This window comes from Nanorana parkeri, unplaced genomic scaffold (genome assembly GCF_000935625.1).
Source record: "Nanorana parkeri isolate BGI_ZX_2015 unplaced genomic scaffold, ASM93562v1 scaffold1240, whole genome shotgun sequence".
Taxonomy (NCBI): domain Eukaryota; kingdom Metazoa; phylum Chordata; class Amphibia; order Anura; family Dicroglossidae; genus Nanorana; species Nanorana parkeri.
Window position 1 is genome coordinate 208196 of NW_017307508.1, and position 13405 is coordinate 221600.

The window sequence follows — 13405 nt, forward strand, 5'->3', positions numbered from 1 at the left end:
GTATTGATCACACCTTTATCAACCCTGTGTTTCATTCTTATTATCGTCTTTGATGTTACATACAGTATGTATTTTCCAATGTCATTCACATGTCATTTTTTTAAGGGAACAGCTGCATTTCAGCACCGCTCTATAGTTTGTCTTTACTGTAATTATATGAATGTATCTTTCCTGGGTGAGAGAAAGGGGTGTCTTTATTAAAATACACACTAACTTTTAAAAATCATGTATTATAAATGTATGTAAAAAGGTTGTATTAGAAGACTGATACTCCCATTAAAGAACACACATCTTATAACAGCTTTTTAATAATAGAAGACTGTAAGTGTCCTGTGTTTAGATTATTATAATGTATTATTTTTATTTTACAGGAATACAAGAAGGCAACCAGTGTACAAAGTGTAAAAATAACTGGGCCCTGAAATTTTCAATCATTTTGCTGTATATTCTATGTGCCTTACTTACCATCACAGTATCCATACTGGGATATAAAGGTATGTGCTTTTACCTCAAATAATATCATAGTAAATTATAATTATTTGACAGTTACATAAAATTGGCTTAAAGGGTCAGTCCACCCAATAGCAAAATTGCAGTGTTTGTTAGATACTTAAAGGAGAACTATGAGGTGAGTGATTTTCACTCAACCTCATAGTTCGAGCCGACGTGTGACAATGAAACTGTCACACGTCGGCTCAATAGATCGGGAAGTGAGCGAACACATACCGTCGCTCGCTCACTTCTCGATCATGTCCCTGCAGAGAGCCGTGACTGTCACTCATGGCTACCCGCAGGGATTTCCCACCTCCCCGCTCCGATCCTCCAGCGCTGACTGGCAGAACTAAATAGGCAGAGCCAGCTGTCACTCACGCAACTGGGTGGATCTCAACAGTAATGTCGGGATCCATCCCGGCTGCGTCGGTCTCAGTATACTGAGTTTTGAGTCACAGGAGGACGCTAGTTTATGTCCTCCCGCGACCCTTAGGAGAACTATGGGAAAAAAACACATACCCCAGAGTTCTCCTTTAAGCCAAGCCACTTGAAACCTGGTTATATCTGTTGCAGATTCTTTAGTTGAAATAGCTGACTTTAAGTTCCTGGGTCTCCACAAATACTGCAGTCATTATGATGGGGATAACTCCCTGTTTTTTTTAACTTTATGCCAGGAGTAGGGAACCACGACACCCCAGTTGTGGTGAACCTACAAATCCCTTCATGTCTCTGCCTCTGGGAGTCATGCCTGTGGCTGTTAGTCTTACAGTGCCTCATGAGACTCGTGGTTTCACTGCATCTGGAGTGCCGTGTTTGCCTACTCCTGCTTTATATTAGGAAAAATGCAATAGGTGGCAATGAAATACTAAAAACATCAGAAGGAACACCTAAAGCTCCTAGATCGACATGAGCACAGTTAAGAATTATGGCAGGCATATCTTGCTGTTATTTGGGACATATAAGTAGCGAGGGCTGACTCAGCCCATAATGCTTCACCTGTAAGTTAAATATCACTTTTGGGTGGACTTGTTCTTTAAGTATGTAGTGCTGTAACATCTGCTTCTTTGGTTCAAATCTTGTGTTGTAAAAGTCACTAATCTAATTTGTGAAGTGTCTGTAGGAAAAACCCATTCACTTGAAAGGAGCAGAATGGTTCCTCATGCTGAGTAGATGCAGATACCTAAATCTTAGTGTAGCGTTTGCACTAAGATTTAGGTAGTTGTCAGTTTTTAAAGTCCTGCATGCATTGTTTTCTGCCTGGCATAACCGTAATGATGAGGTTTACATTTTTGAGTGTGACATCGCTATTCTCCATATATAAGCATGATATCACTGCTTAAAAGATGGTAGAACACTGGAAATGTTTTGTAAGGTTTATAATTTTAAGGTTGCCAGTCTCTGACTCCACCTGCTGATTCTAAGACCGCACATCAGTGCTGCAGACTCCTGGACTCTGCATTAATTACTTCCGAACTCTGTGTTACTTACTATTGATCCCTGCACTCTGCCGTAGTTACTGCTAACCCCTAAACTCTGCTTTACTACTCACCTCTGCACTGCATTACTTTCTACTGACCCCTACACTATGTGTTATATACTCCTGACTTCTGAACTCTGCATTTAGTACTCCTGATTCCTGTACTCTGTGTTACATACTACTGACCTTTGCTCTGTGCTCTGACCTCTTGTCTCTGCATTATATACTACAGATCTCTAAACGTGGCATTGCTTACTCTAGACCTCTGCACTATGCATTACATACTAAAGACCTCTAAAATCTGAATTACTTACTGCTGATCCCTGGACTCTGCATTTTATACTGCAGACCTCTAAATTCTGCATAACTTTCTGCTGACCCCTGCATTCTGCATTACAGATCTCTAAAGTGTGCATTACTTACTCCTGAACTCATGACAAAGCAATAATGTGCTTAGCCTAACATGTCATTTAAATGTTAAAATATATACACAAATTAAGAAAATGCTAACGTAAAACATAAAACTGCTTTTCTGTATATCATGCTAATAGTGATTAGAAAGAAATAACCATCATTGTAAGAATAGGTAGCAAAATATTAATGCTGTGTGATTAAACCTAAATTTGTATGGGGCCCTGTGATTTCTAGTTACACCCATTGCAGAGCCCACTTGAGATCCCACACAGCCCACCTGAGGGTGACCCTGCAGGGCCCACCACAGTCTATCTATGGTGGGCTCTGCAGGGTCTCAGGTGAGCTGGTCACACTCCTTACCTGTCCGCCTCCTCTTGCTCCATGGTCGCTGATGGGCCCCACCTCCTCCTCTGTCGCCGGACCCACCTCCTCTTCTGCTGCCGACCACGGGTCCCACCTCCTCCTCCCCTGCCGGGTCCAGCCTCCTCCACCGCCACTGCTGGCTCTCACTGACTCAGCAGCGGCTGTGGAGAGGAACGCACCGCTGCACAGATCACTGTCAGTGATCTAAATAGCGGCGCGTTCCTCTTCACAGCCGCCAGTGACAGCCACCAGCATGAGATGCCATAGCAAACTAGACAGCCCACACGGCATCAGGGATGTCCTGGCCGGGGCCCCCCTGTGCCCTGGCCCCATAGCGGCCGCCTGGGTCGCTATGGCGATTGTTACGCCACTGGCTGCATTTATACCAATGCAGCACAATGCATTTCAAGGCCAACCATAAACAAATTAACACTGCTACATATAATCGGATGTAAAATTCAAACACTAAATTCCAGATCCTTCAAAAATACTTCACAACAACTTGTTCACCTAAGCTTTAGCTTGTAAATGCTAATGTGACAGGCGTCCTATACTGGCAAGCCTTGCAGCATTGCATGCATTGTTTTCTGCCTGGCATAAAAACAGTTTTAAAGGCTGTGTTGGCAATACTTTTAAACATTCTTTTAGCAAGGTACAGGCACTGCTGAAGCTCCCTGAAAATCTCCTAAAGCCTCATAATAGTTCACCTAAAGTTGCAAAAATCATTCACATTAAGGTTTGTATTCAACAGTTCCACGCTGGAGCTGAACGGAGCTTTAAGGGTTTCCAAAGCAGTTCAGAGCTTGCTGAGCTCTTTTTACATATTTGTTATGTGGGATTCTCGTCAGACTTGTTTTTACAAGATAAAGTTTAGGTGTGCTAGGCTTTGCTGACATAGTAGTTCTATTACACCATTGATATAGGAACAATAAATTAACCAGTGTTTTTCTCTTCTTTTCAGTTGTTGAAAGAATGGATGGTGTTTCAGGTGACATGGAAAAGTCACACATGGGTTACAATAATAAAATCTTAGAAGTGGAACAGAACTTGAAAAAATTAGGTAAGCTGACAAGCAAAATTATATTCTCCTGCACTTTTCGATTTCAAAGTTAGGTTTAAAAAAAGACACATGTCCATTGAGTTTAAGCAAAATAATTCCCAGAACTCTAAACTTGCAGTTGATCTTGAGGAAAAAAAACAAACCAAACCTTGAAAAGACAGTCTAGTTTGCTCCAGGCAATGATACTACCTAAATCAATAGTCTTCAGTTGTATGTCTTTTACATTTTAATAGCTGTTTATATTTTGTTCATATAGAAGCACAGTATGCTTTTTTTTTTTTTTAAAGAATATACTGAGCTAGAAAGAACTGTGGGGAGACTGAAATGCACTCATCCCCATAGTTAGAACCGACATGTGATACTGAAGCTGTCACATGTCGGCTCTATAGATCGAGAACTGAGTGATCACAAACTGCTGATTGCTCAGTTCATGATCTTCTACTTGCAGAGAGTGGTGACTGTCAGTCAGGGAAGGGGGTGGGCATGGCTGGCTCTGGCTCTAAAGAGCCAGTCAATCAGCTGTCAATATTGTCGGCATCCTTCCCAGCTGCAGCGTGGTTCTGCATATAGCAATAGGCTGCTATATGCTGAGTTTTGTTTCACAGGAGTACTTAGTAGAACTAACACCAAAAAGGTCTGGCCATAGTTCTAACAAGCAGTAGATATATGCAACAACATCAAATTTAAAAAAAAGTTATCACAGAGGTAAAAACTTACCTGTGTCTCCGCCGCTTGCTTCCGTCCAAAGATCTGAAAATTCTTGGGCGGCCGTGAAGGATCATGCGGCGGGCGCATGCGCAGTAGAAATCTTCGGCCGGGAGACAGGGAGAAAACAAAGGTAAGTCAATGCAGGCAGCGCAGCAGCGTGCACCCGCACAGACTCCATGGGACACAGAAGACACAGCAGTCAACCCTGGATCAGAGACCGGCACCAGCGCTGGAGGGACTGCTGAAAACTACAGGAAAGAAGAAGATGATCAGATCAAGAGGCATCATTTAAGGTAAGTCCCTACAGTAGCATGGGTGGATGTGACTTTAATGTCAAATTTAAAGCCAGTAGAATTTGAACTTTTGAAAAAATTGGTTTTCGGAACATTTGTTCAATTATAGTCAATGGGATCAAATCAGCAATTGTTTTCGACTGTAGTAAGCAGAATGGAATTTTTTTCTCAAACTAACTAAATTCTAGCAGTGAATGGAGAAACTCCATTCATTCCAAAATCGAATGTAAAATCAGACCTGATTTCGAATGACATTCGTCAAGTCTCTGATTGCATTATTGAATGTTCTGATTAGATTTTTCATATAAATGTTCGTGGGGAAATCTACCATTATATGGTACATTTTTGCCAGCCTGATTTCCTTTTATTAGAGCTTTTGTTTTATTCTTTGTAACTTTAAAATAATGCGAGCAAGTTTTCAATTTTTTTTAATGACCTTTTCTTATTGTTATGGCATTTTTCACTGTTAGAAGTAAGCAACAAAGATTTTATTTTTAGCATTTTAGACATATCGCCCAAGGGAATATATTTTGCAGTGTGTTTACATAAAATCAGTCCAAGACAATACTAGTTCTGTTTTGTGTTGTTTGTTGACAATATTTCCTCCCAATCTGTGTTTTTGTCTCACCTGTATGTGCTTATTGTTAATTTATATGAACAATTGTAATAAGCTCTGCAATGTTTATAATTCACAGGTCCAATAGAGCATCATTTTTTGGTTAGTGCTTCTATAAACTTCCCATAAAATTATCCTTTATAAGTTTATAATTAAAAAATGAATTGCAAAATTGACTGGTATAATGACACTGTTCCTGCGGAGCCATTACACCAGTCAATTTCAATGTAAAATATCCCATTATTACCCCTATTCTAGCCCACCCATATGTAATTCCACTCATGATGACTCAACACCATCACAACACACTCTCCATGGAAAAGATCATGTTTCACATTCTTTCACACTTCTCACAGATAGACACTACCACCTTTTCTCTTTACTCTGTCTTTCTGAAAGAAAGCACAGCCAGAGCCAGAAATATTAACAACCCAATCTTATTAACAATGTTGCCAAGATTCTGCAATACCAATGAAATCATATTGTTCATTCACCAAAGCTTCCAACTTTCCAATTTTGCTCACCAAACACCTGGCATTTGAACATACACTTGTATCCACCATTACAGTTTGCAACTAGATTTACCATATCATTTTTGCTGTATAATTGTTCTGTATTTATCAATGTGTGTCTGTAAGATAGGGTTCCCCTTGTCATCTGCCATAATTCCTTCCTTATCCTCTTTTAGTGTCCTTCTATAGTGACCCCCATCTGTGTGTCTAGGCCTACCTGCATAACCTTCAGCACCCCTACTACACAGGATGCTTTCCCGGCTGTAGAGGGGACAGGATGTAGGGCTGCCACTGGCTGCCAGCAGATATACTCATCTGATCCTCATTCCTGCAGAGTTGCTAGACCGGTCCCTGCAAGCCAAAAATGTCTGGATTAAGCAAATAGCATCTCTTGGCTATCTTTTGAATCCATGGACTATTGTTTCTTGTAAATTATTTTGCACTAAGCGCTGGATAGCTTAAACTGAACTATATATTACTTGTATTATTTATAAACATGTTTTTATTTTATTAAATGTATTTTTCAGATAACCAAGCAGGAGAAAAATCTGACAACACCAACAGTGAGCTGTCAAGTGTGAGGTCAGATATTGTGGCCATTCGCCAGCAGCTGCGAGAGATCACAGAAAAAAGCAGCAGGAACAAAGATGCTCTTGAGAAGCTAAACGAGTCTGGAGACCTTCTGGATGCTAAACAAAGTCAAATGAAAAGTGCCTTAGACAATAACTCTCTAATGATTAATGGAATCAATCAAACATTGCAAGTATATAACACTTATGTCTCCAGTCTGCAACAAGATACCACAAGCCTTCAAACAAACCTTCAAAACCAGATGCAATCAAGCAATGTAATCATTATGAGTGTTAACAATCTGAATTTAACACAGACCCAGCAGAGGACAATTATTAGCACTTTGCAGAGGTCAGTGGATGATACCAGCCAAGCTATCCAACGTATCAAGAATGATTTTCTGAGCTTACAGCAGGCTGTTCTTCAAACTAAAAAGGATACAGAATGGCTGAGGGAAAGGGTACAGAACTTACAAAGCATAGCAGCTAATAACTCAGCTCTTGTCAAGGCCAACAATGAGACAGTAGAAGATATGAGCAATCAGTTAAATGCTCTTAATGGCCAAATTGACAATGTCACAGTGATTGCTCAGACAAATGAACAAAATCTTAAGGACCTCCAGGACTACCACAAAGAATATGAGAATAGGACGAATGCTAAATTCAACTATTTGGAAGAACGTTTCCAAAAATTTGAAGACGATATAGTAGGAATTATTAGTAACATTAGCTATACTGCTCACCATCTCAGGACGCTGACTAGCAATCTTAACGATGTGAGGACGACTTGCACTGACACAGTGACTAAGCATACAGAAGATTTAAATCAGATAAATAATTCTCTCGCCAATGTTCAACTTGACACAACAGCTCTAAAGGCTCAGCAGGAAATTATGAGACAACGATTAGATAATGAAGTAGCCAATTTATCAGTTATCATGGAAGAAATGAAGATAGTTGATTCCAAGCATGGACAGCTGATTAAGAATTTTACAATACTTCAAGGTGAGAGCATGTGATTGAGCGTTTCTGATTTTCTCTACCACTATCCTTTGTTTTATGTATTATGGGGTTTGAAAGACCATGTCCTTTTCGCTCCATATTTCATACTGATTTTAAGTAGCAAACTGAATTTAGCTTAAAGGGTCAGTCCACCCAAAATTGATCTTGGATACTGCAACTGTCATAATTCCTGAGACTTTTCCTGTTCACTTGTGAGTTTTGTAAGTTACCTTCCACCTTTGTGTGTCCTGACCCCCTGTTGTATTCTCTATGATATTAAATGGCTAATACAACAAGGAGAGTGGGACTCCTCATGTTAGCCAGTGATCTTAGGAATCCCCAAGAGATATAGAAAATTGTCAGGTGGTTTAACTCTCCATTCTCTACCATAAATTGCCATTTTATTTTTGGGCAGACTGACCCTTTAAATATCCAGCGTTGGTTATTTTCTTGCATCTGCTGTATATTTATCCCTATACCTCAATATAAGTGTGCTTCAGGGAACATAGCTATGGCCTTTCTAATAATCTGAGTAGGTTTTACTCTTTCCGAGATGAGTAATTATGAAATTTAAATAGAAATCATCATATTTTGTACACTATCTGCTATAAGTCTGTGAATTATTTTTTTTCAAACAAAAGACTGTGACATTTCAAAGCAAACTACAGTATGAAGAAAATCTCTTTATTATAGCTTATAATTGGATGGGAAAAATGTTCCCTTGTCTAGGTTTACTTCTATTGAAAATATATTACATGTAGTATATCAGAACACATGGCTTTTTCAGTGTCTGCTGAAGGTAACTGTATAGGGTATTTTTAACACCTGCACATCTTTAGTTATTATTGCGACAGTTAATAATTTGGCTACTTTTCACACTTTTATTTGCTGGCTTTTCCCAGTGTTGATTATTTTTTTACAGTACATCATTTCAAATATGCATTCTAGTGGTCAGCTTTATGCCAGGGAATGTGATTTGCATTCCCTGCTTCAAGGAAACCTATACTAATTAAAGTATGAAGGCTATCAATGGTGACCTCCACTTGCAAAATGCTAGCTGCATAACTGTGTGCTGAAACTTTGACCTAAATACCTTATGAGTCAATCACCAGCCACATGTATGTAAGTCTTTTAACTTGATGCATTTTTGTTCCAGGTTTACCAGCAGCAAATTAAATATTCCTCTCAGCTCAGGTCTCCTAAAAGCAACCAAAAGATAAGAAAATAAAGAATAATAACAATTGGTATAGAGGTAGTCCCAATTACCTAGACATAGGAATGATACATACAGTAAATAAAATAAAACTAAGTAAATAATCCGATATAGCCAGCTCGCTGAGAGGGCGCTCTAACCATAACAACTGACAGGAACAAGGAGCAGCACAGGGGAACTCACATAGTGTAGTATGTATAGATCAAATGTATTGGATAGGCAAAGAGTATGAGTGCACTCATGTGATGGTTGGTGAAGGCAAGTAATGAATAGCTTAAAGGAGAACTATGGGGTTAAGGCTTTTCCCCATAGTTCTCCTTAGGGTAACGGGAGGACACAAACTAGTGTCCTCCCGTCAACCTAGGCTCAGTATACCGACTATGTGTTCGCTCACCTCCCGATCTACTGAGCCGACCTGTGACAGTCTCATTGTCACAGGTCGGCTAGAACTATGAGGTGAGTGAAAAGCACTCACCTCATAGTTCTCCTTTAAGGGAGAAAAGCAAGGTCAATGATAGCCATTATTTGCAGCCTGGCCCTTTTTTTACTTGTTCGCAACACATTTCATTTTTATCTAAGCGTAAACCAAAATAAAATGTTATTTACAATTTCACTTGGGAAGGGTATTTATTAGGGGGCAGTTGGGCATTTATTACACAGCCACTAAATGTTTTATTTGATGTTGGTGCATGTGTTTTGCTTTATGGATTAGTTAAATCATAAATAATATTTTGTTTTTATCAGGACCACCAGGTCCAAGAGGGCCTAAAGGAGAGAGAGGACCACAAGGTCCCATGGGAACTGTTGGACCAAAAGGACAAACAGGAGTACAGGGAGAACCAGGGCTGCCAGGACCTGCTGGGGAAAAAGGACCACCTGGGCCAATAGGCCCTCCAGGAGAAAAAGGTTCAAAAGGCTCAAGAGGTTCACAAGGCAACAAAGGGCAAAGAGGATCATCTGGTAAACCTGGAGAACCTGGACCAAAAGGAGATCCAGGTGTATCAGGTTCACCTGGATCAAGTGGACCACCTGGGCCACCTGGGCCTGAAGGCCCACAAGGTGTTAAAGGAGTCATTGGCGAGCCTGGTGTTCCTGGTGTCAGAGGGGCAACTGGTCCACCAGGTATACCTGGACTTCCTGGACTTCCAGGACTTAGAGGACCACCTGGACCACCTGGAGATGCTGCAAAAGCCCTGTTATTGCCAGATGATTCTACACCAGAATTTATGATGAATCCTTTGGTGACAGGTAAGTTATAATTGTGTATATTGCTTTTTAGCACCTACAGTATCTGTAATTTGTTTCAGAAACAGATCTGGTGTATTTGGTGCTTAGACAGGCATACAAAGATCAGGCATTATTTAAGAGGCATGACTGTGACACACAAAAACTAATAACAGGCTCACAAAATGGTATCACACTGGTATATTGCAGCTACATAGGATGGCAAACACAAAAAGCTGGTTATACTGTTTTTTTCTTTTATTTCTTGATAATCCCAAACATATATAAAACACACCTATTTTCATTTTAGGTTGTCCATATGAGTGGAGGAATTTTTCTGACAAGTGTTACTATTTCTCAAGTGGAAAAGATATATTTGATGATGCAAAGCTTTTCTGTGAGGATAAAGGCGCTGTGTTAGTTGTCATAGAAACTAAAGAAGAGCAAGTAAGTTAAATATACAAAGATCTGATTTTTCTTCCACAAGGAAGGGTGCATGGTGATTTAAATGATTATACAGATACATTGCAGAACATATGTGAATTTAACAGCAGTTTCTGTTACATGGTGGATGAAATGTGGCATTAAAAATAAGTGTTCTAGGTCCACCAATAAATCGGTAATTTGATTCATGGGAACACATTCCTCCACCAAAGATAATCAACTATAATATAGTGACAGTGCCTTTGAAACATGGGTTTGACCAACATAGCAGCAACCAGTACCCAAAACAACAGGGTTACAGCTCTCCTTAGCAGCCCTAAGTGGCTGGTTATGTTATAAGAGTCTCTAACCATACAGATGTTAAGATTCCTTCATGCACCTTTCCAGTGATTATGATAGAAAAAGGCATTCTCTAGAGGCATTCTTAGAGGCATTTAAGGCTCTCTAGCAGGAGATTGTTATTTTTTTTAGAATGTCTCTATGCTCAGGAAAGCTTATTGGTAGAAAAAGTATTGGATTAAGTTGACTCGGAGCAGGGTAAAGTTGGAGCTGGATTGGAACCTGCAAGTCTATATGGGCATGTGCACTGCAGATACCCCTGTACACAATTATTTTGTAGAAACAATAGACTATTATGTGATTAAACCCTTTCTGACTAAAGGTAATTTATGAGGTCCATTAGACTCCATATACTTCCTGATAATTTCAACAGTGTTGTGTAATCTTTACTAGACATGTAAACTGAGGAAAAATTCAGTTTGGTTCGGATATTTCCTTATGTTCGGATTCGGATCCGAAATTCAACTCAGTTCAGGTTTTGGATTTGGAGGAAATCTGAATTTTGTTAGTTTCAGATGAGTTTGCATCCTAATAATCATTGCTACTACCATTCGGAAATTCGGATCCCGAATACCATTCGGGTCTAGGAGCCCCAGCTTAAGTATTATATGTATATACTGTATATGGCTCCCATGTTGCCATAACGAAAATACGTGTTCAGACCCATTCGGATGCATTAAACCGATAAACACATCTGATTGGCCAGAAAAGTCACATGTCCGATTCAGTTTCGTTTTTGAATGAAATTCGGACGGGATCTGAAATTCGGAAATGGAAATTCGGGCACATTCAGATGCATTAGGATTCGGAAATTAATGTTACCGATTGTCCAAATTTCGGAAAATTTGTCCAAATTTCGGAAAAATTTGTCCGAATTTGGATTCGGAACAAAACAAATCACACATGTCTAATCTTTAGAGGCAACTTTATTGACTACTTCAAGAATAACAGGCAAGTTAAGTTGATGCTGGCTTAATACTTTATATTTGCTAAGGTGTCACTTTTCTTGTTTCATAGCAATTCATTAAGAAACAAACAAATGGTAACGGAAATTTCTGGATTGGACTAACAGACAGAGAAGAAGAGAAAGTATGGAAGTGGCTGGATGGAACTGTACCAAGCTTCACGTATGTATTATAAACTTAAAAAACATGATCTAACTGTTTAGCAGTAGTACAATAAACAGGCTGAATGTCCTCATATACTCAGGTATTAGGGACAGGGTTTTCTATGAATTGAGTATAGCAGCAAATTATTGTACAGAGCAGCAATGCTGAACCTAAAGTAAAACTTGTCTTTGATCAGCAAATGGACATGCTTGGGGTACTTTGGGCAACATGATATCTTTATTTCTAGATAGCACAAAAAATATGGTCATACCCCAATACCATCAAGGGTTTCCAATTACAGCCAGCAGCGAAAGGGAGGTTTTAATAACACTTTTTTTTAATTCACTGTTTTTTTTTCTCTTCAAATGAGTCTGGATGACCTCTGTCCTGAGTACTTCCAGTTTTGCTGTCAATGAGCAGAGAATACACTAAGGTTAAAAAAGACTAATTTCAGGGCCATCATTTTAGAACAATAATAATTAGAAAACAGAATAGAAAAGAAAGTTAGCAGTAGAAACATTTAATTCTATAACTTATGTGTGGAGACAGCAAAAAGGATAAATGACAAATGGGTTTTCATTCAATGTCTGTTCCTAAAGTGTATTTTCACTTTTGCAATCATATTTGAGAAAAGCCCTCTATATGTTCGTTACGTGATCCTATTCACACAACATAATGAAAATACCTTTAAAAAAAATGTCTAATAGATGTTTTGTTAAATCAGGCAAGATGGCTAATTCCAGGTTTTTCTTAGCCCTTTCACAGTAGTCTGTCCTAATGGGAAGGCTTGGGACTAAAATTTGAGGATTGTGTTTATCTGATAAGCTTCATTAACATACAATGGGCTAGCCAGCTCAGACCTCTCACAGCCCCTCTTATCATCTCAAAGACATAGGGGTCTATTCATGAAGCTGCCGAAGGATCTAGCCGCAGCTTCGGCCGATCCTTCGGCTAGCTTCGGCCCCAGGACCCCTTCGGTTCAGTACAACTGTACGCTATTCACTATAGCCCATACAACTCCCGAACGTGGCCGAGCGGCTCAGTCGAGCCGAACGCATATGCCTCGGCTCGGCTCAGCCGCGCTGAAAGCCAAAGCTGGCCGATTGGCCGGCCGGCAGCCTGCTTCTGACAGCTGGGCGGAGCCAGCCGTGATCTTACGGCTGGCTCCGGCCACTTGCAGAGAGATCAGCGTCCCTGGTTACCTGCTAACCAGGGACACTGATCTCCAAACAGCAAACTCTCCCTGGCGCTCCGGCAGTCTCCCGCTCCCGGCCAGCGAAGGAGTTCTTCTCACTGGTGTTTCTATTTTATTTATTCTGACACAAAGCCGTGTCAGAATAGAAAGAAAAATAGAATACATTTTGTCCATTGGAATGCATTGCTAGATTCCTATTGGCTATTTCAATTTGCAATAGCCAATAGTACACTAGCATTGTACCCGCCCTCTGCTGCAGTTCTCCATCAGGTCCATCAGCAGAGGGCGGGTACAATGCTAGTTTACTATGTGTGCTATTCAGGTCTATTTTTAGCACTGCAGCTGCTCATTGTGAGACTTCAGAGAAGTTGTTTG

The 13405-nt window shown here is 40.0% G+C and overlaps 1 protein-coding gene across 1 annotated transcript in view; it reads left to right on the forward strand.

Annotated features, from left to right (window-relative positions):
• COLEC12 (collectin subfamily member 12) overlaps window positions 1-13405 on the forward strand; it is a 97432-nt gene that overhangs the window by 79192 nt on the left and 4835 nt on the right. The window contains exons 3-8 of the mRNA XM_018568761.1: window positions 372-494; window positions 3708-3806; window positions 6463-7509; window positions 9464-9967; window positions 10254-10390; window positions 11744-11853. Coding sequence (XP_018424263.1) covers window positions 372-494; window positions 3708-3806; window positions 6463-7509; window positions 9464-9967; window positions 10254-10390; window positions 11744-11853 — 2020 coding nt within the window. The remainder of the gene's footprint in view (window positions 1-371; window positions 495-3707; window positions 3807-6462; window positions 7510-9463; window positions 9968-10253; window positions 10391-11743; window positions 11854-13405) is intronic.